Source organism: Cricetulus griseus, chromosome 2 (assembly GCF_003668045.3).
Source record: "Cricetulus griseus strain 17A/GY chromosome 2, alternate assembly CriGri-PICRH-1.0, whole genome shotgun sequence".
NCBI lineage: Eukaryota > Metazoa > Chordata > Mammalia > Rodentia > Cricetidae > Cricetulus > Cricetulus griseus.
Window position 1 is genome coordinate 97,486,377 of NC_048595.1, and position 27,149 is coordinate 97,513,525.

Genomic DNA, 27,149 nt, shown 5'->3' on the forward strand with positions numbered 1-27,149 from the left:
GCCTGCAGTCTAGGTAAGACAGAAGGATATTAAATGCACTCACACACGCATAAATGTGTTGTCAGAATTAGGACAAGTCCTATGAAGGGAAAGTTCCAGCATCTTCTGTTAGCATGAAGTGAGACCTACAGTGTCAGCCATAGATACCCCAACTGGTGTCTTGACCACATGGGTTGAGGGAATGAATGAAGACAAGACTAAGCGTGACCAACTGCCTATGAGAAAGGGCAGTAAAGACACCCACAAAGAGTAATTAGTCTGACTGTTCCATCATTTATTGAGTCTCCTCTCCTGGAAGGCCTTTGGAAGGGCATGGGCTGGAACCCTGGAGCCTCCGTATTGCCATGAGCAGTTGTAGGAAATGGCTGGGGGCAGGGGGGTTACCTGACTGCCCAGTAGGGAAAGCCTCCCCTTAGAAGGAAGAGTGGCAAAAATCTGGCAGTGAGAGCCGAGCAGCAGCCTACTCATGCAGTAATTGGCTCTTGAGTTCTCTGAGAGTGGCTGAGACTGTCATGAGCAAAACCTAATGTGGGGATGGGGAAAGAGGCAGGTCATGCAGGCTCTGCCCATGCCAGTGCTCAGTCTCCAGCAGCTAGCTTTTTAACCAGAGACCTAACCTCTTGGACGGTGGACTCATGGGGAAGTGGAAGATACTCCAGGGCCGGTAGTCCCACCCAGACCAGAAGGCAAGAGATGCCTTTGACTAGGAGAAAGGGATAAAGGGTATTGGTGACAGCCCATGGAGGCTCCCTTGTGACTGGTTGAAGGGCTTGCATTTGACACTGAAGGCAGGAGGATGACAAAGTTATTTGGGCCTTTGCTGCTGTAAAAGGACTGGGCATTGAGTGCATAAGAGACTTAGTAGCTAGAGGAAGAGGCATTGGGGTCTTGTTGGAGATGGAGGATGTGACTGCTCACGGCACATGGGAAGGCAAAGGTGAATGGACTTGACTGAGACCGAATGCACTGGCTAACTTGAGAGCCTTGGGAGAGAGAAGTGTTGCCAAAGATGTGACGAGTCTCCTGAGAGATAAGTGCAAGGAGCTGGCCCACAGGCCATCCCAGCTGAGATCTGACTCCATGGTGGGTCATCTTCCCATAACTCCCCAGCAGGCCTGATGAAACCTGGGCATCTCCTCTCCTCTTGTGCAGTACTACATCTTGTGGGGTCTCCTAGGAGCCCAGACTACAACTTGTTTCCCTTTTCCCCATCTCTCCATGTTCTTTACCGTAAAGACCTCACGAGTAATGGACACCGAATCCAGGCTGCAGTTGAGGTACTTAATCCTTTGGCTCAATTTTTCTTTCCAGGATCGGATAAAGGCAAGGAGGTCATCTATGGCCACCATCTAGTGGGAATACAGAGTGAGGGAGCCCCAGAAAAGAGGCAAGGTCACCAGAAGTGCAGGAACGGGGGCTTATCCAGGAATGACAACATTGGGTTCTTCCAAGTCCCCTTTCTTATAGGAAATGGTCCTGGAGGAGTGTGTATATGTGTTGGGGGAGGGGTGTCACTGGATGGCTGCCTTGGGCAGCTGTCTTAAGATGGCAGATCCTTCACTGATGGGGGAGTTCTGCTCCTGGTCTTGTAGGTTCAGCTATAGGCAAGTGATTCAAAAATTCTTGACTCAGTTTCCTCATCTATAAAATGGGGATATGGGACATCCCCTAGTGTCTCCTCTAGCCCTAAAATATTATGCTTAAAGGACAAATTTGGTCCAGTTGGCAAGGGTGTGGAGAGTTGTGAAGGAGAACTGACTGTCCATCTCACCAACATCCCCCTTAGCAGCACCCTACAGGTCTAGGCATGCACCCTCAACCATCTTTATCTTCACCATGCATCCAAGACTTTACCACTGTCTCCTTGCCATTGCTCTGCAGACTATAAATTGGGCCCCTCCATCCACACAGGAATAGCTCGCCCAGCTTACACTTTCTCCACCTCATCAGAAGGCTGGGTAAACTCTCCTGATAGCCACACAACATCAAAGAAAAGGTGGAGCTTGGAAGGGGAGCCAGAGATGCTCCCAAACAGGGTCCTGCTCAACTCCACTGTGATCTCGACTTTTCACAGGTTAGACATGAAAAATCGGTTTATGGACTGTGATGAAATGGAGCACAGAGCTCCTACTTCTCTTATTCACCTTGGGCTGAGCTCCCAGGGCAAAGAAGGCCTAATGACACTGCAGAGGGAAGTAGGGTCTCCAAATCCAGTCTCAGGCCCCCACCCCCACCAACATCTGCATGCTCGTCTGAGGCTGTGGGAGGGGGAGCAGGATTGGTTGTTTTTTTCTTTCTGCCTTCCATTGAGTAACACAAAAGTTAGCCACTGAGGCTCAAAGACACCCCACCCTCTCTGTGCTGGAGAAATCTGGTACCCAGATGCAAGTCTACACCAACTGTGCCAGTCTTGACTGTGCACATTCAGAATCTGTGATCCACTCACGCCCTTATCTCCCCGGCAGTCTCGACATGTTTGTATCTTGTGTTGAAGCTGTTCCAGAGAAGAATTTAATCCTTCTGCTTGCGAATTGGACTTTGCCACCTAGGAAACCAGGAGTTTTGAGATTCTGTTTTTAGAATATATATAGAATTTATATTTATATTAGAATTCATATTTATATTAGAATACACAGGAAATTGATTAAACACTGGAAAAAATCCAGTGGCAAAGTATACAGTCATATCAAAAAGATCAATACAAGTTTAAAAGGTTTGTTGATGTATCACATAGTTATGGTTTAAATGAAACTGGCGCCACAGAGTGCAGTTAAGTATGTAAGGCATTCAGAGCTTGGAATACCCACACTCTAACACAGCATCCCAGATTACAGGATACCTGAGGACATAGGCAGTATCCTGGACAAGGGTGCTTCTCAAGGGTGCTGCCTGAAGGAAGTGAGTTCGAATCCTCTGTACTCACATAGAGATCTGGGCACAGTCATTTGTGCTTGCAACCTCAGAATGGGGACCTGGCTCCTGAGAGTTCTCTAGCCAGCCAGCCTTGCCAAAGCAGTGAGCTGGCTCTCTCGGCAGTAAGGGAAAGGAACCCATGATAGAAGCTGCAAGTGGTTCACAAAGGTTGCAGTTAGAACAGGAGCTGGAGTTAAAAAGAAAGATGGAAGGACTTAAATGGCTGAGCTTTTAGCACTGAGGGGAATGAATTCGAAGGCTTATGCTTATGTATGAGGAAACCAAGACGAGTGGATAAGAGTGGGCCGATGAATGCTGCCTAGCTGTCCCTGCAATGTCCCTTAGGGAACAGGTAAGTCACTATTGTCCTTCAAACATACCCTGCTTCAGGTAGCTAGTTACAACAGACCAAAGCATAAGTATGGATGACTTCTAAAAAAAAGCCTCTACTACGAGATCTCTCACCCACCCTAGAGACATGTCAGATAACTAAGAAAGCTGCAGCTGCATCTTGGTGGCTTTGATCGAGTTAGCACTGCCATGATAGAGCTACACGCTGGTCATGTAAGTTTGAGGACAGAGAGCTCAGTATAATAAACAAGACGCCTTCAAGGTCAGGTAGCAATACAAGCTAATGACCAGCGGCTAGCTGACAAAGACAATAACAAACAAACCTAGAGTCAGAGACAGGCAGAGAAGGGCTTCCAACACTCCTAATTCAGTGGGAAACCCAAGAAGTACACGTGATTATCTCTTCTTCCTGGGCTCAGCGGGTATGCAGAGACAGTGGGGGCCCTCCATTTGCTTGGCTCATGATAGCCCAGATAATTAACCAATCTTAATAGTCCTGACACTGCCCTACAAAATCCCTCCTAGACAAAGGAAACAGTGTTCTTCCATCTCTTGGAAAGTCTTCCCACTCTCAGGAATTTCCCTTACTTTTCCTTAATTTCTTACTTTTTCTCAATTTCTTAACTTTTCCTGTAGTAATTATTTACACAGCCCATTTCCACTTTGCATACTTCCTTGGGTGTCTGAGCTTTTAATCATCATTGGTGTGAGACAATGAACTTGGAGCCACTGTTGCAGGCCAATCTCCAATGCCCATAAGTGTCCAGCATCTTAAGCTCTTAAGCTCTTTGAGCATGTACAACTGGGCTGTGAAAGCTTTGTACTTAAACCCCTCCATCTCTAGGAGGTCAGCCCAGGCTCTTCATGTCTAGTGTACCATGAGTTCCACCGATCCCATGACCTCTCAATTCTGGAATCAGGACATGTCCCTGTAGACACCTCATCCAGGTCCATTCTCTCAGCCTTGGCCCTCTCTCTCTCTCTCTCTCTCTCTCTCTCTCTCTCTCTCTCTCTCTCTGTGTGTGTGTGTGTGTGTGTGTGTGTGTGTGTGTGTGTGTGTGTGTGTGTGTATGTGTGTGTGCAGATAGTGGCCAGAGGTCAACATATATGTTACTGTCAGGAGCAATTCACTTTTGTGTTAAGTATTTTTATTGGGGGTTGGAGAGATGGCTCAGAGGTTAAGAACATTGGCTGCTCTTCCAGAGGTCCTGAGTTCTACTCCCAGCAACCATATGGTGGCTCACAACCATCTGTAATGAGATCTGGCACCCTCTTCTAGCCTTTAGGCATTCATGCAGACAGAACATAATATACATAATTAGATATTTTTATTAATTCTTTGAGAATTTTAGACAATGTGTTTTCACCATATTTCACACATCTTCCAGATTTTCTCCCATCTCCTTAGCACCCCCAATGTCATGTCCTCTTTTTGTATTATTATTTAATAACCTGTCAATCCCAATTTGTGCTGTCGATACGGGGTATCTCATTGCCCTGGAGCTCACCAGGTAGGCTAGCCTGGCCAGTCAGCAAGCCCCAGGGATCTGCCTGTCTCTCCTCCCCAGCACTGGAATTGCTATCATGTATACCGTGCCCAGCTTTCTAGACATGAGTTCTGGGGCATGACCTCAGGTCCTGCTTTGGGTTGAGCGCTTTAAGGAGATAAAAGCAGTCTATCTAGTTCTTCTATGGACAAATAATGCTAAACAAAATAAGTTGGTGATCGTGGAGTGCAGTAACTCAATGAATGGGTGGAGCTCCTAAGCATTACTTGTCTTCCTGGCTGAAGTACCCTGGGACAGACCCCACACTGCTGTACCGCGTGGATGTGCAGGTGTGTGTGATGGTGTCCACCAGATGGAGGCTGGACCTGACCTACCTGACACTTGATGTTCACTTGCAGATTTGTCATCAGCCGTTGGATTTTCTCTACGAAAATCAGGTCTGAAGACAGGTTATGGAATTTACTTTCAAATTTGTTGATGACATCATTGGCCTGTAAGGAAAGATGAAAAGTAAACTGGGGTAAACTTGATCTGGAATATTAGATCTTGGAAGAATGTGGGAGCTTAAATATGGCTGGGGTCCAGGTGTACCCTTTCTTCAGAAGTGACAGCCTCTGGCAGGCAGTCCTGGAAGCTGTCTGGGGGGGGACACAGAGCCCCACCAGCTATTCCATCTCCAGGGAGCCCCACCTGGTTCAGGTGCTCCATCTCCAGGGAGCCCCACCTGGTCCAGGTGCTCCATCTCCTGGGAGCCCCACCTGGTTCAGGTGCTCCATCTCCTGGGAGCCCCACCTGGTCCAGGTGCTCCATCTCCTGGGAGCCCCACCTGGTCCAGGTGCTCCATCTCCAGGGAGCCCCACCTGGTCCAGGTGCTCCATCTCCAGGGAGCCCCACCTGGTCCAGGTGCTCCATCTCCAGGGAGCCCCACCTGGCCCAGCTACTCCATCTCCTGGGAGCCCCACCTGGTCCAGGTGCTCCATCTCCAGGGAGCCCCACCTGGTCCAGGTGCTCCATCTCCAGGGAGCCCCACCTGGTCTAGATACTCCATCTGCAGGGGTCCCCACCTGCTCTAGGTACTCTGTCTCCATTTTCTCCATGTGGATCATGATTAGACTTTCAACAAACTCAATCCGAGTAGCCTCCTTCTCCAGTCGATGACACAGGGACTCGATTTCTTCAGAGGAAAAGTTGCCTCCCTCTGAAAACAATCTGAAGAATGATTGAGGAGAAGCAAAGACCACTAGTCAAACTGAACATTCTCGTTCATCCCAAGGCCATGACTTTAGATCTGGGTGCAGGTGGTGGAAAGATAAATGCAGGTTATGCAAATGCAGAGTCAGTGAGATTGCCAGTTAGTGCATCAGGTCAGTGCCCTGACAGGCCAGCTGAAGAACGGAAATGCTGCACAAACTCCAGACAAGGAAGCTATGCATGTAGCTTAGTGTTAACATGCTTGTCTAACATGCAGGAGGCTCTGGGTTCAATTCTCAATACCATTGAGTGAGTGAATGAATGAATGAATGAATGAATACGAATGAATGAATAAAAAGGTCCACATAAGGATGAGGTTTGCAGTCTCCAGATGAACTGAAACTAGAGGGTCCCTTGGGATGTGGGTGGTACTAAAGCTGACTTTGACCTAGAGACCTTAACACTGAGCCTCCATGACTGCACAGGGGGAAGAGCCCGCATGGAACTGGGTCCTGAGGGTAGCACTTTCAGTGAGATTGACTGACACATGAACCTCATCAGGTTCCAGGATACTGAGATCCCAGGGCAAGAAGGAAAGAAAGCTCCTTTTAATATCAGATTTTGTTTACCAACTGAATATTGTTCTCTAGAATGACAAAATGAATCAAAATCTCAAGCAGAGAATTTTAATTGGTTCTTAGTAGATATTTCCCCAAGTGGTTCACTAAAAACAGGAATGCCCTGTGAGTCCAGGCCTCAGAGAAGACACTGCAGATAAAATCTGAGAAACAAGTGACTTTCAGTGGGAAAAAAATCACAAAGAAGTAAGACACTATGAATAAGAACCAAAAAAACAAGGAGGAGAACACAAGAGATATTAGAATTATCTGACATAAATTACAAAATAACCAAATATAAGATGTTTAAAGAAAAAGAAAGACCTCTGCTTCCTGACCACAGAAGCAATGTGACCAGCCACCTCATGCTCCTTGTGACATGCCTTCTTGCTATGTTGGAATGTAACCCTTTGCAAGTCTGAGCCAAGATTTACTTTTCCTTAGGTTTCTTCTGTCAGGTATTTTACCATGGCAACAAGTAACTAACATAGAAAATAAGCAGAAAGGGAAATACAAGCAGGAAGCAGTCAATTTGGAAAAACAGTTGATACAACCAGGAAAGAAAATTGTAACAGTTCAGTTTTAAACCCTAAGGAATAGCTTTTACATTTTTATTTATGAAATGTTTTATGCATACATACGTGCGAGTGTGTGTGTGAGTGCATGTGTGTGTGCACTCACATGCCATGATGCATTTGTGGTTGGAGACCCATCTCAGGAGCCAGTTTTCTCCTGTCACCTTGTGGGATCCTGAGACCAAACATAGGTCATCAGGCTTGGATACAAGTGCAGGCATATGCAGGACAGAGGTGCCTGAATAATATGTAAAACGAATGTAAGCCCTACAGACACTGCCACGGATAGTGCATGGTGGTCAAGAGCTAGACAGGAGGAATAGGCAAGACCTCTGAACAGAGAGAGGAAACAGCAGATGAATCCATGCGTGAATGTGCAACACACCAACAAGACTTGGAGGGAGTTGGACATAAGAAAGGTAGAAAGCCATAAGGAAAAATCTAGATTAATAGAAATGGGTTGATTTAATTTATAAGAGCTAGTGGGACAAGCCTAAGCTAAGGCTGAGCTTTTATAACTAATAAGTCTCTGTGTCATTATTTGGGAGCTGGTGACCAACAACAAAGCTTGCTACAATGAGGCATGCACATATGTGATGCACATATAGACACACAGGCAAAACACTCACATGCATTAAAATGGATCAAGTATGGCTTGTTACAAATGTGAAAAGCTGAATTTGGTATTATATTCAGGCAAGAATGAGCAAAGACGGGGGGGGGGGGAAGGGCCAATGAGCAGACAGAAAAAACACCATCACTAGTTACTAGGGGAATGCAAACTAAAACCATCCTCTGACACTGCCTAACATCCACTACAATTTAAAAAGAAATTCATAATAAGTGATGGTGAGGATTCAGAGAAACCAGAACTCCTGTGCCTTGCTAGTGGAAATGTAAAATGAAAGTTACTATAGAAAATAGATATAAAAATAACTCCTGGGAAGAAAAGGATGGGACCGCCACTTGATACACCTGTTCTCTTTCTGGGGATGGGTCCAACATATTTGAAAGCAGAGCCCAAACTGTTACTTATAATGTCCCTTATACCACTATTCACAATCACCCAAAGGTGTAAACAACCACACACTCATCAATAGGCCGGGGTGGCATGCAACACAACACAACAGAATATCACTCAGCCTTACAAGGGAAGAAAGTGTTGATACAGGATATAACACAGACAAACCAACCTCAAAGAAGGATACACGCAAATGAAAGACACTAGGAAGAGAAGGACAGACACACAATTCCTCTATAGGGAGTAGCTAACTTTATTTGTTGACAATTTCATACCTGTATAGAATGAATTTCACATTAACCCCATGGCCTTTCCCCCACCTTCCTTTTTCTCAACAAGCCTTGCTTCCACTTTCATAGCTCTTGTGTGTGTGTGTGTGGCCCACTGAGTTTAATTAGGGTTGCTTGTATGAACATGGTGGGGGTGGGAGGCTTGTTTTCAGAAATATGGGTAACTCATCAGTGACTACCCCACTGAAGAAGGTGACACCCTTTCCTGAGAAACCACTGACTGTCGGTGGTCCCCATGGGAGGAGCCTCATGAGTCTGGCCCCCTCCCAGAATGAAATGTCCAGTGGGCCCAGTCCTGTGCAGGTCTTTTTAGGGGGAGTGGGGAGGTAGTCACAGCTCAGGGAGTTTATAGGTGCAATAGGCGTGTTATGTGCAGAACACATCTTTTAGCAACACATCTCCTATCCTCCAAAGCTTCTATTCCTTCTGCCCCATCTCTGTGATGTGTCCTGAGATTTGGAGGAGGAGATCATAGATGATCCATTTAGGGCTGGACATGGAACAGTCAATTTGATAGAGATAGGAAGTAAAATGGCGACAGCAGGGACGAGGAAAGGGGAATGAGGAGCAAATGTTAAATGATAAAGAGTTCTGGTCTGTGATGATGGAAAATTCTAGTGCTGGTGCTGGCAATAACAGCCCTTTGTACTTAACACCACATCTAAAAATGGTTAAAAATAAGTTGAGAGAGAAACATGGCCACCTCCCAAGAATAAACTGTGGTGGCTCGTGGTGGAGGCCTAAAATATACACTCGTCCCCACCTGCAGTGCTTGACAAAGTCAATGTTGGTGTAGCGGAGCTTGCCCAGACTCTCCTCCAGGTACTGTCGGAAGCTTCGCAGGGACACCTGGATGACGTCCACGTAGCTAAGCAGCTCCCGGTGTAGTGTATTGGTGAGACTAACCAGCCTGTGGAGAGACAGGGAAGAGGTAGGTGGTGGTGAATGACCAGCCTGGGAGGCAGGAAAGGGCTGGGTGTGACCTGAGTCTGGTGGGAACCCTAGGCATTGCCAGATCCACTGCCCAACTCCTCTGGCCAGGAAAAGAAACACTAGAAAGGAGGTTTAAGGACAGTTGTGGTGGTGCAAGCCTGTAATCCCAGCACTCATGGGGCTGAGTCAAAAGGATCATAAGTTCAAGGCCATCCTGTATGACAGGGAGCTCAAGGCTTACCTGACAATTTAGTGAGACCCCCCTTCTCAAAATAAAAAGTAAAAGGGCTTTGCCAGCAAGTTAGTAAAGGAGTCCCAGTTTCTACTGAGTCCTCACCCTCCCACCAGCAGACCACCCTTACCCTGTGTTCTCCTCAAACAAAAGTTACTTCTCTGCACAAAGGCCACCAGAATCAGCTGTCCCTGTGATTGACTGAAGCAGAGATACCTGCCATGGTCCTTCCTGTCACCTGAATGAGGCCCCTGTCTTACATTTCTGGGCCCCTTGCTCTATCTGCCCTGCCAATGCCCCTGACTTAAGCTTTGGCAGGCACCCTTGGGTTCATCGGCAATGCTCTCTTGAGGAAGCCCTTGCAGATGCCCCAAGGGGAAGCAATCTTCCTCAACACCAACATTTCCAAGCACAGTATCTGCACCCTTGCACATGGGCTACATATATGTACCTCTTTCCTCCGAGGCTATGCACCTGCTGCCTCACACAAAATGCTGTTCATGGAGTCTGGGTCTTCCGGCTCTGGTGAAAAGGTATGTTCAAAAGCACTAAAGCCCTCTGCCCCTTCTCCAGAAGGAGCTGGGCTTCTAGAGCCAGGCCTCGGGAGGAGACACTCCAATCCCTTACCTTTGGCTCTTGGTGGCATTCAAGAAGATGTGCTCCATGTCGTAGATCTTGCGGCGGAAGTTTCTGCTCCGCACAGCTTGCTCTTCTTGGAACTGACAGAACATCAGCCTCTCTTTCTTCAGTGTCTCAATCACGCCTGCGCAGTGGCTATCCAGCCTCTCCTGGTGGAGCAGGAGCTCAGCTGCAGGAGGGTAAAGAGAGCTGCTACTGAGGCCATTCCTTCCTTGGAATGGGGTCACCTGTTGTATCTCTTAGGCCAGCCCAAAGCAGGAACCACTCTTGCTAGGCAAGCACCCTTACTGTGCCCTAACTGCCCTCTCCAGGTTGATCTGAAGACCAATGAGTACCCACTTCAAGGTCTCATCCTGGAGGCGGGCTGTGAGCCTGCACTCTCTTGCTGGTGGAGCCCTCCAGCTGCTGAGAGGGCAAAACTAGTGATGCAGAGAATCCCTTGGAGAAGAGGATGGTTGGGGGTATTTGAGGAACACTGAGATTTTGGTGTGTGTGTGGGGCCTCAACAAGCACAAAGCTGTTAAGTCTTGACCTGTTTCTTTACACCCATGAATATTATGTCCAATAGCCCAAATTCCAACTGGCTCCAAGGTGAGGTAGAATGAAAAACAGATCAGGTTTCCTTTATGGCAATCAGAGAGCCCCACATCTCCCGCCTGAGTGTGCTACTGCCTGGAGTGATTGATAGAAGGGCTGTGGGTAAAGTTCTAACAAAAACAAATGGTGTCAGCAAACCAGAGACAGCGGCACACCCATGCTTATTTCCTCACTATTCACAGTAGCTAAGATAGCCCAGTGGACATCAACAGTAAGTGGCTAGCTATACTGTAGTGTATAGTTATAACAAATTCTACTCAGCCATAAAGGAAAATGAACTTATGTGATTTTCAAGTAAATGGGCAGAACTGGAGATTATGTTAAGCAAAACAAGCCGGTCTCTGGAAGTTAAATAGTGCATGTTTTCGCTCATATGTGGAATCTAGATGTTATATGAATATATATATATATATATATATATATATATCTACATCTATATATAATCTATCTATCCATCCATCCACCCATTCATCCATCCATCCATCATCTGTGAATGGCATAAAACAAGGAGGACCAACAGTATCTGGAATAGGGACAAAAGACAGCTTTGGGGGATAAATATGGACAAAGTACAATGACATACACACATACACGAATGAGAAAAATACCATCATGAAACCCATTATTCTGTATGACAATTTTTGTTTTTGTTTTTGTTTTTAGAGTCAGGGTTTCTCTGTGTAGCCCTGGCTGCTGGCTGTCCTGAAACTCACTCTGTAGACCAGGCTAGCCTCGAACTCACAGAGATCCATCTGCCTCTGCTGGGGTTAAAGGCATGCACTTGACTGATAATTAATTTTTTTAAAATTTAAAACCAGTGTGAAGCTGGGACTTCACTGCTGCAGTCTGAGTTTCCAAGCTGAGCACTGGTCTGTGGAGCTGAAGCAGCAAAAGGAATTGGTCTTCGGTGCTGTTCTTTTCATCCTTTACTGCATTTAGTTCACATGTTTCCCAAAGTGCAAGGCTGAAGAGCTTGAGGTCCGCCATCGTCACTGCTCCAGACCCTGGGAGTTTGGATGGGGACATGTGACAGTCCATCCAGGAGAGCCTTAAAGGCTAAGGATCCAATTGAACTATCAATAGGGGCCAATAAGAATCTGACTAAAATTGTGTGCTCCTCCCCATTAATGGAGCTTCCTACCTAGAAAAGAAAAGGTTTGTCTTTCCAAGACCAATGATCAAATGAAAATAATGGCTTACACGCTGAGGCACCCATATCTCAGACCAGCTGCTCACCATTTCTCCCTACACCACTTCAACACCTTCTCCTATAGAGGAGTGGGGGAAAGGGGAGGGCAAGAGTGGTCAGATAATCTGTTCAGAGTTGCAACAGCCAGAGACAGTGAACCAGAGAGTTCTGGTTCTAAGCTGTAGACTTGCTGCTAGAGCATCCACTATACAGGTGTGCATCTGACAGATGTGTGAGAAGACCTGGAACCCAAGAGCTACAACAGGACGGCACTCTTCCTTTCGCCCCTGACACTCTACAATGGAAGGGAGGGAGGAAGAAAAGAAAGCAGAAACACCCACGAGGGTGAGACAAAGAGGTTCCCACAAGTCTGAGGCTAGCTTGGGATCCATGATGAGTTCCAGACCAGTCTATGCTACCAATTAGAGATCTTGCTTCAAGAAGGAAGAAAGGAAAGGAGGGAGGGAGAGAGAGAAGGAGAGGGCCAGGGAAGGAAGGGGAGAAGGAAGGGAGGAAGATTTTAAAATCTCATGTGCTGATTCTGGGCACACCTTCCAAATGTGATGACAACCTAACATTACACAGGGTAAACTGGAGCAGTTAAAAAAAAAAAAAAAAAAAAAAAAAAAGAGGGCATGAACCCATGAACAGCAGCAGATCCTGTAGGGGATGTCTGGGGACAAGGGGACCTTTCCAGGATGACTCTAACCTGCTCGGACATTATGAATATCCCTCTCCACGTACTGGAATCTTGGCTTGTGCAGGTGCAGACGTAGCTCCAGTTCTGAATCCAGTTCATCAATCTTGGCAGCCACAATGATGTGAGCATTGAGAGCACATTGGTCAAACCACTTCTCAAGATGTTCAAAGAAGCCAGCTCGAAGCCTGGGGAGAGATGAGTAAGGGCCAGTCATCTCTGGCAGCAATAAAAGACCGACCAGTAAGAGGTCTGCCATACTGAAACCCAAAGTGTTCTGTGCTTTTGTACCTTGTTTTGTTCCCTGTGCATGTGCTATCTCATTGAGTGGGTGGACACCATCCATCCACTCAGACTCGTTTACTCTCACAGAGAAGGCTGTGATGAACAACCCCATACCTACATCAAGTACAGAAGAGCTCAAAGGTTAAAAATGTTGTGTGTCTACATTTCTTCACATCTCCTCAGGAATAGTGCCACAGAACACTGGGCTACACAGTCTTTTTTTTCAAGGCCACACATTATTCCTTCATTTTTCATAGTTCTTTTCCATTTTCTGTGTTGATCAGTATAATATATATATATTATATATATCAGTATTACATATATATATGTATATATGTAATATACATATAGTATATATATATATATATATATATATATACATATATATATATATATATCTGGTTTTTCGAGACAGGGTCTCTCTGTGTAACTTTGTAGACCAGGCTGGCCTCAAACTCACAGAGATCCACCTGCCTCTGCCTCCCAAGTGCTGGAATTAAAGGTGTGCACCACCACCACCCAGCTTAGAATTTTTAAATAAAAGAAATATAAGAGGCTGGAGATTACAAGTACTTGCTGCTGTTTAGTACACCTAGGTTTTGTTCCCAACACCCAGAAGACAGTTAACAACCATCTGTGACTCCAGTTCTTGGGGTTCTGGTACCCTCTTCTGACCTCCACAGGCACTATACATACATTATACACATATACAGGTAAATACTCATACACATAAAATAAATAAGTCCTTTCAAAAATAAAAGAAACTTTAAAGTCACAGCTGTACTAGGAATTAAAAGTCAGAAGTAGATGTCGGGGGGAGTACTCCTATAACAAAGTCAGACCAATGGAGCACCCTGGGAAGGGTGCAGGGGTCACACTCACCAAGGATATCCATGTCTGTGGAGCATTCTGGGTATTTGATATTTTCTATGGTGTTTCTCACCCCTACCCTCCCTCAGTCACCTAAGCTTTTAATCTTTCTAGCTACAGTGAGTCTTTAGTTCTATGAGCTCGGGTAGAAAGTTCAGAGTAAGAGAATGTGAACACAACAGTTTCCACTCACCGTTTCTTAACTTTGACGATTAGTTTGTTAGGAATGATCACTTGTTCTATGTACTTGGTGCTGAAAGGGTCATGAAAGAGCACAACTTGGTAGGAAGGGGGCCTTGTGTGTACCCTTTGTTCATCTTCCACAGACAGGAAGGCAAAATAAGTGTTCCCACTTGTAGTTGTGAAAAAATCCTTTTGTTCATTGGACACCTCCTCCATGCTCTCTTCCTTGCCTTCTTCCTACGAAGACAAGGAGACTTGAAACTCAGTGTCAGCTGATGGGTGTGACAGCACAGACTGAGAATATGTGGCCCAAACAGCCAACAGGAGCTTCCTCGGCTCCTTCTCCACCACATGGGGTGCTTTCACCTTTGTTTTTTTATTTGCAGGGCTTTTTGCATGCAAGGACTGGATTCCCTGAGCCTCATCCTCAGTGGTTTTAGAATGGAGAAGTTTCCACATACCAATCTCAGTTCCCCATTTCCTTTGAAACAGCACCAAACATGATTTATTGTTGGCTGAGACTGAGTAGTGATGGCACACTTTTTACTACTTGTCATTTTTACATGTGACCTCCCATCTTTTCTCAACACATGTGTGAAAAATTTGAGTTTGGAATTATCGGAAAAAAAAAAATCCTAGGTGCCAGTTCTTCCACAGCAATATAGGAAATATGTCTTTTGCCATTCTGCGACCATAGAATTCTGCACACCACAGAATATGGTCTTGTGCATTGGGATGTGTTTTGAAGACAAGGCTTATTAAGATGAGCTACTTGCCAACCCTCAAATGGGAGTGTCCTAGTTGCATTTACATCCTGACAAAAGGCAACTCAGGGGAGAAAGGGTTTAGTTTAGCTTGTGGCTCCAGGTCACAGTCTGTGAGAGCAGGAAGTCAAGGCAGCAGGAGGCTAATGCAGTTAGTCACATCACATCCACAACCAAGAACACAGAGGAATGAATACATGTATGCTCATCTGCTTGCTTGTGCTCAGCTCCATGTCTTCACTCTTATGCAGTTTAAAATGTGCTGCCTGGGGAATGGTGGGCTCGGGCCTCCCACATCAATCAAGACAGACATGACCACAGGCTAACCTGATGTATACAATCTCTCACTGAGACTCTTTCCAGACCATTCTAGGTTTATCATGTTGACAATTAAAACTACCCATCAAGCTGAGCTTTGCCTGAGTGTTTTGTTATCTATCCAGTGAACAGGAAGAGACAAGGGTTAAAATAGGAGCGACTGAGACAATCTGTGCAATAAACAGGAGGTGAGAAAGACCCCAGGAAGGGATGAAGAAAGCCATGTGAAAGGATAGGGTATAGGGGCATGAGAAAAAAAAGACAAATTTTAAAAATTATTGCTTGAAGGAAGAACTGGATGTTTGTTGACAAAAAATAGAATGGAATAAATACTCTTGTAGCTCTATCTGTGGAGACTGAGGTGCTGGGAACCCCAGCTTATCTGAATAATTTGCATAGGATAAACACAGCAGACTTTCTTCATAACCAACAATGAACCAGTGGATGGCTTACCAAACCCATAAAAAGGCACTCTTGAAAGAACTCCATCTCATCTTCAGTCATTTTGTCATCCTCCTCCTCCTCCTCCTCTTCCTCTTCCTCATTCATTTCCTCCTCCTCCTCTTCTTCCTCCCCCTCTTCCTCCTCTTCCTTCTCCTCTTTTATTTCTTCCTCTTCCTTATGCTCCTCTTTTTGGTCCTCTTCCTCCTCTTTATCTGCCTCCACCCCTTCGTTCTCTTCTTGAGACTTCACATGTTCTGGTTCCTGGGATGCCTCTGAGACAGTCTCTTTCATGCTGCCCAATTCTTCAGCTTCTTGGGAAGAATCTTCTTTGGACTCATCCATACTGCCCCTCTGTGGGAACTTGTCCCCGTGGCTCCGTGCCTCTCCAGCCATGATGAGTTCTGTCTCTTCGACTGTTTCTTCTTCCATCTCTTCAGCCTGCTTCTCGGAAGCCGTCTCTTGACCTATGCTTTCTTCAGCTTTGCGTATTGCCACTCTCGCCTTTCGTTTTTTCTTCAGCTTCCTTATTTTCTGCATGAAGAGCTTTTCATGGCTTTCTGTTTGTGACCAACATTAAAGGATAATTAGACAGAGACTGGTGTTGCCTGGACTGGGCTCCCAACCCACAGATGCACTGGAGTGATGGCACTGAGCCCGGGGCTCAGGTTGTGTTACCTGGTTGCCTGAATTTGAAAGTCACTTCCCCAGCCAAATTCTACAAGGAAAAAATACAGTTCACTGCAGGGCCAGCAAAGCCTTTTCCCAGACTGCTGCTTCTAAAGCTTCTTGTCTCTTTAGGTAAAAAGGCTCTGATGCGGGCTATGACCAACTTCATTTACTGGGGCAATCTGTGCATCCTCGGGGCAAGCAAACATTTTTTCTTAATTCCCAACAGGCTAGCACAGCCTCATGGCAAGCACGAGGTAACAGAATCGGGGCTCATTCGGACACAGTCTCACACTTGAACTAGAGGAAATGGTGGGCAGCAGGGTGAACTGGCAGATGCGCCAGAGTCCAGGGAGGGTGGACAGAATGAGCCTGATAACATGATCCTGGCTGAGCTGGTTCTGATGAGGTGGAGCTGGTGAGGAACACCTGAGTGAAGAGTGAATGGGTCTCGGCTTAATTTTAGCAGAATCATGTGCCAGTGGTAGACACAATGAATGAGACAAAAAGCGTTATAGAATTAGACTTTTCACTTTCAGTTTGGAGCCTGTCAATCATATGTGCATGCAAGTGAGAAAGGGGGTCATGTCACTGTGTGTGGGGGTGTGTGTGCCTGTGTGTATGTCAGAGGACAACTGTGGGTGTCTATCCTCACTGTGGGTCTCCTTATTGTTCACTGTAGTGTATATCAGGCTAGCTGGTTTCTGAGCTTCTGGGGATCCTCCTGGCTCTGACTCCCATCTCCCCATAGAAGCAACGGAACTACAGATGTGGGCTACTGTGCCTGGCTTTATGTGGGTTCTCGGGATTTGAACTAAGGTCTTCACACTTGCCCAGCAAGCATTTTCTCTGCTGAGCCATTTACCTAGCCCCTAGGCCCTTTCAAACTAAGAGAAAGTCTTTGTTCAGTCTCTTCATCCTTGACATCCTAACACGGATTCCTACTCCCAAATGGTTTAAAATACCCTGCCTGGGGAATGATGTTGCTACTGTGGTCAGATCAGACAGGAAGCCATCCTCTCCCCTTTCCTACTTATCGAGTGGACAGGGGTGTGCCATCTGTCCTTGATACCTGTTCAAAGATTTCACGAACGAAGAAGTGTCGGCTGAGGGTGAAGCTGTAGCAGTTGAGCTCTTTCAGTACTAACCCTGGGTACTCCATCACATCTTTGGTCAGGAGGATGTGGAAACATTCATACCTGGGAGAGAGGAGGATGAAACGACTGTGTGAGGGGCCTCTGCTGGAGACCCTCGCTGGAGCCATGCCCCAGGCCTCCATCTGGCAACTAGCATTGTACAGAGCTGCTGGGTGGCTTTTTTTTTTTTTTTTTTTTTTTTTGTCACAGAGGCCGTCTTAGAGCTATTGTACTGTTTCCCTGATCATACAAGGAGCACATGCTCTATGTAGAGAATCTGGGAAGTTTCTTGTTTGTAATATGGACTCACTTTTCCTATCCATGATCCTAACTCTGTCCTTGAACTTAATCTGCATTATCCCATCAAACCCACAAACATCACCAGGCTCAGAAATGTTATCTGTTTCTCAGACAAAGTAAACAAGGCTCAGGAGCTTACTTAGTTACCCAAAGGTAAACCTTCAGGTCATGTGCAGTCTATTTCTGGGAATGGTCCCTACAGAACCAGCTGTATAAGAGGCACGAAAATATAAAGCAGTTCACAGAGAACTGTTAGTAATTCTATGGAGAACCCAGAGCCAATAGAGAAAAGCTAATCACTGAGATGGCTAACATGTGATCAAGTATCTTTTAAGTAATTATAGTAGTAAATTCTATATGGTCACTTAAAAACTGAAATAGGTCTGAAATTGAAGAATAATTTGCATTATATAAGTCATCCTTTATTTTTAAAACACTATATTGATACGTATCTGCATATATAAATGTGCATTCTCATACAAAGGAACAACAGCTGGGTAAGAATGAGGGGGACATCTCTGTTTGCAAAACTTGACTTTTCTGTCCCTTTAACAAAGAGTATTATACATAAACTGGGCAGTGATGGCACAGGCCTTTAATCCCAGCACAACAGAGGCAGAGGCAGGCAGATCTCTGTGAGTTTGAGGCCAGCCTGGTCTACTGATTCAGGACAGCCTCCAAAGCTACCCTCCAAAAAAAAAAAAAAAAAAAAAAAAAAAAACCTCAAAGAGTATACATGTTTACATTTTATGGCCTTGACACTTCTCACTACAAACTTGCCACAATTCTCGCTGGGAAATTCTGCAGGTTCCCAGGTGAGGGGCAAAGGATTATTGTTAATGTTCACCAGTGTTGAGACAAGGCTTTTATCTGAATTTGTCCATCACAGCTCTGGTCTCCTGCACTAGCTGGTGTTCCCTTAACTGTGAATCCAGGCCATTCCTCCTGTTTCCTGAAGTCTGGTCAGCTTACCTAGACTTCATGTTCCTCAGAAAATTCTTGGCCTTCTCCAGGTGGCTCTTCAGTGTCTCTTGTTGGCTCTGCTGTCTCAGTTGGTCTAGAAGCTTATCGAGGTTAACCTCTTGGATCTGTCAACCATTCCCAAAACAAGGGAAGCACAGGTTGAGTGTCCAGGGCTGGAAGAATGTTAGTGACATGCAGATCCTACTTTCTCCAGGTTTAGGCAAAAAGACTCTGAGAGGGACCAAGTCTGTGACCACCCAGGCTCTTCCCAGCACACACTTGCAGGCTCTTCTCTGTTCCTGGAATGTCCTTTTGTCCCTATCTACCTCCCCAAGGCCCCAGCTCACAAGAGCCAGTTCAAGGACATGTCTCTTGTGCTTTGGCCCTATTGTCAAGCCTGTACTACACATTTCTGAGGCATCTGTAAGTGACAACTTGGAGCCAGTTCCCTGAAACGCTACCTATACCTCACTTTATCAGGCCACATAGGTGAGTTAGCTCCACAATTGGGACTTCAAAAGGCATAGGATCTCAAGATTTAGATACTTTGTGGGTTTAGGATGTGACAGGCATCACTGTCAGCTGCTTCTTTGCAGACTGAGAGAGTTCAGACTGACTCAAACTTGGGAGCTTTGAAGCCACCACCAGAGCTGCCACTTCCTCACAATGAAGCAACCTTACTTGTCATGCTGGGCCCGGGGGTCTAGCCAGTTTCTCCTGAGAAACATCTCATAAAAGGGCCACCATAGTCTTTAATTAGGCTTGACTTCCCAAAAAGGTCTGCTTTCCCCCTACTCAAACAACTGCATATCAATTAACTCTGGAGTTCACTGTGGGGGCAGTGCACCTGTCTGTCACATGCCATCCTTTTGAGATTTGTTACATTGTCATCTTCTTTTAACACTATGGGGAAAAAAGAATTCATTCTCTTTGGCAAGCAGTAAGCCATGGCTCATGAAATTATACTTTGATCGTCTTGTTTATTTTCTTATTTACTTAATTCTTTTGTTTTTCTCTCAGTGTGTGTGTATGTGTGTGTACGTATGTATGTGTATGCGCGCCCGCGCGCGCGCGCGCGCGTGTGTGTGTGTGTGTGTGTGTGTGTGTGTGTGTGTGTGTGTGTTTTCAGGCACATGCATGTGAAGATCAGAGGACAATTCTTGGAAGCCTCTCCTGACACTGGGATTGAACTCAGGTCATTAGGCTTTTGTGCAAGCACCTCTACCTGCTAAGCCACCGCACCAGCTCCACATCATGTTACAGACTACTCCCCATTCAGTCTCGGCCAGTTAGTCAGGTAGTCAGTCAGTCAGTCAGTCAGTCGGTCGGTCAGTCAGTCAGTCAGTCAGTCAGTCAGTCAGTCAGTCAGTCTTTCTGTCTCTCTTTCTTGTACACACTCTCAGAGACAAGCTTGATTCACAAGACCCATCAAGTTCACTCCCATCTTCCCTCAAGAGGAAGGCAAGCCTCCACCTGCACACATTTTATAATTTAAGGCTTTTACATTTGAGTTTAAGGTCTATTTTCAGTTCATTTTTGTTTATGGTGCTTTTGTTAAATTGGCTTTTTATTTATTTATTACTTATTATCTGAAAGCTGGCAGCTGCAGTGTGGATACAGCCCGCATCTCCCCAGGTGGCCCTAGGCTTTGGGCACCTGGTTCTCCTGGTTGTGCTTCTGCCGATGCTGCTCTATCCTCTTCTCCAGCTCCAGCTCCTGTGACAGCAGAACACTCTGGTGCTCTTCCCACAGCTTCACGGCCTCCTGGAAGTACCTGAAGAGGTCTGCACTCTGAAATTCCATCTGCTTGGCCAAGGTCTCAAAGGAGTTCTGCCGCCCAAGGTAGAACACAGAGAAGTTACCTGGAGGGCAGACTGGCCCAGGCTCCAAAGATGACCTGTCCACAGGGCCCTGTGTCTCCAAAGACAGAAGTTACTACCTGAGCACCATCCCTCAAAGTCAGCTGTAGGCTCTGTGTTGGTTAGTTTTGTGTCACCTTAACACACACTATAGTCAAATGGAAAAAGAGACTCTCAATTGAGATAACACCTCCATAAGACTGGCCCATTGTAAGTCTGTTGAGCATTTCCTTGACTAAAGCTTGATGTGGGCTGGTCCAGCTCACTGTTGATGGTGCTACCTATCCCTGGGCAGGTGGTCTTACATTACATAAGATGGCAAGCTAAGCAGGCCATGAGGAGCAAGCTGGTAAGCAGTGTTCATTCACTGTCTCTGCTTCAGCTCCTACTTCCAGGTTGCCACCCTGCCTGAGTTTCTGCTTATTTCTTTCAATGATGGACTTCAATGTGGATGTGTAAACAAAACAGACCCTTTGCTCCCAGGTTTATTTGATCATGATGTTTTAGAAATAGAAACCCTAACTAAGACAGGCTCCTGGCCTTCCCTGCATGGGACAGCAGGACTGAACTACCTCAGCCTGGGTACCTTTCTCAAGAACACTCTGTCTCTTAGCATCTGGGTACAATTCCACACCTGTTGTTAAAATCTCACATGCAACTTCACCTTTTCAAAACTATATGTCAGGGGCTGGAGAGATGGCGGCGCAATGGTTAAGAGTGCTTGGTGCTCTTTCAGAAGACCTGGGTTAGGTTCTCTGCAGCCATATGGTGGCTCACAACCGTTCATTGCTCCATTCTCTGATGCCTTCATCTGGCCTCCTCAGGCACCAGGCTCATACATGGTACACATACATGCATGCAGGTAAAACATTCATACAGAAAATATAATAAATCAAAAAAATTTTTGAAAAGCTCTGCATATTAGGATTAGAGACAGTTCATTGACAGAGAGCTTTCTTAGCAGATGTGAAGACTTGAGTTTGATGGCCTGCACCACACATACAAAAAAACAAAAATGCACAGGTTGTATGCACTCATCTGGGACAGAGACTGGTAGACTAGACTGCAGGGTCAATCTGGCACTCCATCTGATTTTGTTTGGACTTGAGAGCTAAGCACAGATTCTCTCATTTTTAAACAGTTTTAAAACAAATCAAAAGTAGTAGGGAAGAAGTAACCTGAAAATTAAATGCACTTCAAATCCTGACTACTAATAAAGGTACGGGAACATATCCACACCCTTGTTTTCTACATTGCTTAGGTTGGTAGATGTGATAAGTTATGACAGACATCTGTGGCCCACAAAGCCTAACACAATCACTACCTGGCCCTTCATAGAAAAGGTGTGCTGACTCTAGATCAAGACTATGAATCTCTTGGGGCTGGGAGCTCCTTGCCTTCCACAGCTTTCAACACAGGGGCCAGTAGCGGCTCTAGTACACTTATGGCCTAAGTGGCTTTCCTGAGCATGGGCATCCCAGGATGAAGGGGATGATCTGGTATAGTTACCAGAGGAGGCCTGGGCAGGAAGGGACTGGTGTGGGCCACACCAGGGACACCTTAGACTTCTAGGATTTGCACTGCAGTGCTCCAGAGATGTGCCCCACCTGGAGAGCCCCCAGAGCCCTGTACATACATCTAGGAGCTCCAGCTTCTTCTCCACCTTGCTCTGGAACTCCCCTACCACCAGGAAGAAGGCTGGATTCACCAGGCTCTCTGCTTCTGCTTCTGAAAATGCTTTCCAGTCCAGCAGCTGCTTCTGCAGGGTGGGAGGAGAGCAAGGCGAAGCCTGGCTGTGAAAGCCTTGCTGTCAATGAGCTGCTTCAGGGCCCCCAGGGGGCTGCAAGAAGCACACTGAGTCCTTTTGGTTCTGCTCCTGGATGGATAGGGTGCCCATCAGAGTTGGCCAGAGGTGTCTGGAGAATAGGATGCCCTCTCTGAGGGTAGTGAGCAGGCTCTCAGGGCTCAGAACTTTTCAAAATGCCTCGGCTTTTGTAGGTTTTTCATCTAAACACTTTTACTAAGGAGCCAGAGAGGGGATTTTTGACAAACTATTTCCCAAATTCCAGAAAATCTGCTGCTGTCCTGGACAGGTTGAAAATAAGCTCACTGCTTTACCCTGCCCAGAGGCAGGCAAGCCAGAGAGAATGGAGGGGCTGGAGTCAGGGTCAGCACTATCTATAAAGTGGCATTGTGGTGTACCCTTAGAATATGGTCCCCATCTGTGACAAGGACTGGTGCTATGAAGAATACGGCCAAGGGTAAAGAAAGACCAGAGATGGCTTATGAATATACAGTTCCATTTCACAGGGCCTCCCAGAAGGAGCAATGCTGAGCTCAGCCCTGTAGACTGAGGGTCAGCCAGGTAAAAGGAACCAGGAGCCCAACGGCCAGTGAGCACCTGGTGCCTCACAGGAAGGAAGAATAGCCTCACTGGAGACTGAAGAGGAAGGGACAGGGAGGAAGGCTGGGGGTGGGGCATCAGGTCTAGCACACAGCTTCTCTTCCCAGCCCTAAAGAAAGAGAAGCCTACCTTACAATTCTGCACATGGGCCAGGCACTCCTGCCAAATCTTCTCATACAGGAAGCGTACCAGAGACAAGCAGTCCATGTGGTAGGTGTCTCCAGGAGCAGAAAACAAAATGGGTCAAAGGTCAGATGCTCTCCCAAGAGGAAGGGGAAAGTTAGGAAAGGTGTTCCCTCAGCAAAGAGCTTCCTCTGTGAAGGTTGCTCGGCAGAACACTCTATTTAGGTTAGGGGCTGGTGTCTCCCCCTCATAGAGTCCCTAGCACCCCAAGGGGATGCCCTCCTATGAGGAGCTCATCTCTAGCAGAAGCTTCAGGCTCAGGGGATCTTCTGGGACGCAAAGACAATGGCACATGTGAAAGTTGTGCGTCTGAAATGCATGCCACAGGCTCCAGTTTTGAATACGTTTGCCAGCTGGTAGCACTGTTTTGAAAGGCTTTGGAACCTTTAGGAGGTGAAGCCTAGCTGACAGAAGCAGGTCATTAGGGGTGGACCTTTAACGGCTACAGCCTGGCCTCTGGTCAGCTGCCTTCTCTGCTCCCTGGTCCCCTGTGATGTATGGAGTCTCTACCACAGGCTCCCACATTGTTTCAGCCATGCCATTGAAATCCTCTAAGACCATGAGCCAAAACAGATCTTTGCTCTCTTCACCTATTCAAGTATCGTGTGGCAGTAACATGAGTGCCTGGGGCATGGCCACTGACCTCACTGGGTTGTAGTGAGCCTCAAAGACAGAAAAATCATTACACTTTCTAAAGTAAGGCTTAGTTAGCACACGTTTTCCACAACACGACTGAGCCAGTATTTCCAGCTTTGTGTCATGCAGTCTGGACTGCTTTCAAGGCATCCCAAGCAGTCAGAGAGCACAAGTAGACAAATGAGTGTGGCCACGTCCTAAACTTATTTCCCAACCAGACAGCTGTGACTGTGACCTCACACTCTTAATGTGGACTGTTCTAAACAGTTACCATTTATGGGTCAGCCTTCTTTCTGTGAGCTAGGGACTAAACTGCAAATAGACATTAATTCACAAGGTAGGGGCCATGATTAGTCCTGTTCATGTCTCTACAGAGGAGGACACTGAGGCCATGAGAGATGCCTTGACTTCCCCATGGTCATGCACCAGGATGCAGCAGGATTGGACCTTAATCCCATACTTCCAACTATAAGACGTTCAGGACATGGCCATTGCACCATCCTGAGAGTTAAGCAGAGACCCTATGTCTCTGTCTCCTTGCTTGGGTCAGGAGTCAGATGTCAGAATTTGTGGTTAGCATGCCTGTGGACTGACCTTCAGGGATCACTCATCCTAAAGTCCCAGGATGGAGGGGCCACCACTCCTTAGATACATGACTGGAGGGCTGACTATAGCAAGCTACTACTTGGGAAGAGTTCTGTAAAGTTCTAGAAATCTCACAGAGATGCTCACCAAGCTGCTTGTTCAGGGAAGTGAGAGAATCATACCACTCAGTCAGATGGTTTTTGTTATAGTTTGGGGGGAGGAGGTCACTGGGGAAAGAAGAGATGACAGGTAAACCTTGCCTGCACAAAACTTGCCGAAAGGGCCAGCATATTTAATATCCTGGTAATATAATACTGAAGAAGGGAAAGAACTGGCTGGGATCTCCTGGTACCCCTTTTGGCACCTCATAACTTACTATTCACAAGGTTGCTATCAGGAAGACCCTGAATGGAGCCTCCTGTGCCAGTAGCCTCCCAGCCTACCTACTCTCCAAAGTGCCTCAGGATGAGGGCCAAAGGTATGGCTGTCTAGCCACTTCTTACCAGGCCTCCTCTCCCTCCTCCCTGGCCACAGTTTCTTAGTGAGCTCTTTGGCAGGACCAATCTGAGCTTCTTTCCACAGCAAATGAGCTATGACTTTTCTTGCCATCGGGGCTGGGGTGGCCAGCCCCGCCCTCCAGCACCAGGAGGTGGCCTGGTGTGGAAGTTTCAGGGGAAGATCTAGGTCACATGATCTCTCTATTGGACTCCCAAAGGTACTGACTCCAGTGATCCTTCCTACACCCCATACCAAATGGTGCCGAGGGGGACCATACTAGATGGTGCTAAGGGGACTGACCGTACCAGATGGTGCAGAGGTGATCCAGCCTCACTTTTTGAAGGACCCGCTGGTTCGTCAGCATTTCTTCCAGCTCCTTCTGCACAGCAGGGGGCTCCTGGATATCCTTGCTAGCCATAAACTCACTGGGCAGCCAGATGCCGCATCACAGAGGAGATAAGTGGGAGGGAGACTCAGGCAAGAAGGCACTGATCCCCTGGCCCACACCACCCAGACCATAATGGCCCCACCTCAGACCCCATGACCAGGAACAAATTCCTCTTCCACTCTGAGCGTTGGACTGTAACACGGAGCTGACCGCAGCACCCATCACTGGGAATGTGTGAGGACTCAGATAGATGACAGACAAAGCCCTAAGCCCCATGCCCCCTACATCATGGGAAGTGTCCAGAAAAAGTCAGCTGTGGCCATTGCTACTGCTATCTGTTGACCTTTAAATCCTGGACCCAGACAAGCTCTGTTTATAGAGTCATCGCTGAGACCCTACTGCAGGGTTGTTAGGATGCCTGGAGGGTGGAGGAGCAGGCTTGGCACACTTGGAGACTTCATCGAGGGCACATGGAAGGGCAAGGTTGAGCCTCAGCACACAAGTGCAGAGATGGGTCCTCCCTCCCTCTTTCTCCCACAGAGGAAACAAGCTCCTGGAAGGTGGGAGGTATCCACCTAGGTTATAACTAATACAGAAGAATGTAAATAAACAGACAATTACATGAACACTTCCCGATAATTCATACTGAGCTCAGAGAATAGTTGTGAAATAGTGTTCATGAGAAAACAAGATCTAAAACGGCATGGACTCTGTGGGTCTGAAAGTGCTCAAGTCTTAGTCTACTTCTCCTTCTAGGAAGGGTCAGTGGTGACTCTTAATTTCTTTTTTGATGCCTTTATCTATTTCTAACTTTAAATATGGGGGCAAAAAAGACAGTAGAATTTTTAAATAATGATGAAGAGAGCAGGAAAAAAACCAGCCTGGCGGCTAGGAGGGAGCTGTAGGTGGGAGTGTGGAAGGACGGGGGACAGGAGGAGTGTCACTACTGACTTGAAGCTCTGCTGCAGGGCCTCCTTCTTGAGATCCTTCCAGGTATCCACCAGGCCCTGCCAGCGGTGGCGGTTGTCAAGTTCCTGCTGCAGGGTAGCTTCAGTCAGGTTGACCAACAGCTGGGCGATGGCCCTCCGATTTCCCAGTAGAGCCTGGTTCATGGCCTGGGGTCAGAGATGAGTGGGGCTTTAGACAGGGCAGTTCGCTGGCCATGAATCTCTGTTCTTCAGGAGTCTTCCTTGAAGGCTGAAGCATGTTCCTGATAGCAGGAACCCCAACCCAGAAATGTGGCTGCACTGGGTCACTTCTTAAAAATGAGGGAGGGTGACATTCCAGTTGGCTGTTTGCTGCCTTTATATAAATTTGTTCCAAAAATCAGAGCCCAGCTGCATGTGATGGCTTTGAGACCCAGACCCAAAGATGTGCTGGATCCAGCTCCAAACCTGGTCCTCCCAGGACTGCCCATCTACATGTCCCTGGACCAGGATGGCAACAGCCCCTTATTGAACAGCATGACTCTGCCCTGTACCCTGCATCATCCCCGCTGCTGAAATGAGAGCAGTTTCCCCCCTCACCACTCCCACCCCATCACATAATAAAACCTCAATGCCACCCATTTCCCTCTAGCTAGTTGAAGGCCCAGCCAGGCTCAGTGGGAAGGAATTCCACCATGGCTTTCCAGCAGGGCCTGAGGCTTCATGCCAGCAAGCCCTGTGTCGCTGGGGTCTAAGCAAGTGTTTCTTCACCCTGCAGGTCCACAGCAGTGCTGTGAGAGTAGAGGAGTTGTGAAATTTGACGAGACGAATACACACAGTGTGAGCACACGTGCCAGGTGACAACAGTTGAGGAGACGGGGCACCAGAAGGGAAGCACAGCACTGAGTCATGTCCAGACTAGAGACACACAAAGCCTAAACTTTAGGATGGAAATTACTATATTAAGTGAGATGACCCAGACTCAGAA

General features: G+C 46.8%; 1 protein-coding gene across 1 annotated transcript in view; it reads right to left on the reverse strand.

The window, feature by feature from the left end:
- Ccdc180 (coiled-coil domain containing 180) overlaps window positions 1-27,149 on the reverse strand; it is a 60,558-nt gene that overhangs the window by 14,517 nt on the left and 18,892 nt on the right. Inside the window, exons 9-26 of the mRNA XM_035438690.1 lie at window positions 26,187-26,350; window positions 25,153-25,272; window positions 24,497-24,576; window positions 23,075-23,163; window positions 22,178-22,300; window positions 20,339-20,512; window positions 18,692-18,807; window positions 17,356-17,482; window positions 16,293-16,332; window positions 15,627-16,174; window positions 14,102-14,328; window positions 12,766-12,941; window positions 10,259-10,439; window positions 9,230-9,376; window positions 5,837-5,981; window positions 5,147-5,263; window positions 2,447-2,545; window positions 1,230-1,349 (exon numbers count right to left, since the gene is read on the reverse strand). Of these exons, the coding sequence (XP_035294581.1) occupies window positions 1,230-1,349; window positions 2,447-2,545; window positions 5,147-5,263; window positions 5,837-5,981; window positions 9,230-9,376; window positions 10,259-10,439; window positions 12,766-12,941; window positions 14,102-14,328; window positions 15,627-16,174; window positions 16,293-16,332; window positions 17,356-17,482; window positions 18,692-18,807; window positions 20,339-20,512; window positions 22,178-22,300; window positions 23,075-23,163; window positions 24,497-24,576; window positions 25,153-25,272; window positions 26,187-26,350 (2,793 nt within the window). The remainder of the gene's footprint in view (window positions 1-1,229; window positions 1,350-2,446; window positions 2,546-5,146; window positions 5,264-5,836; window positions 5,982-9,229; window positions 9,377-10,258; window positions 10,440-12,765; window positions 12,942-14,101; window positions 14,329-15,626; window positions 16,175-16,292; window positions 16,333-17,355; window positions 17,483-18,691; window positions 18,808-20,338; window positions 20,513-22,177; window positions 22,301-23,074; window positions 23,164-24,496; window positions 24,577-25,152; window positions 25,273-26,186; window positions 26,351-27,149) is intronic.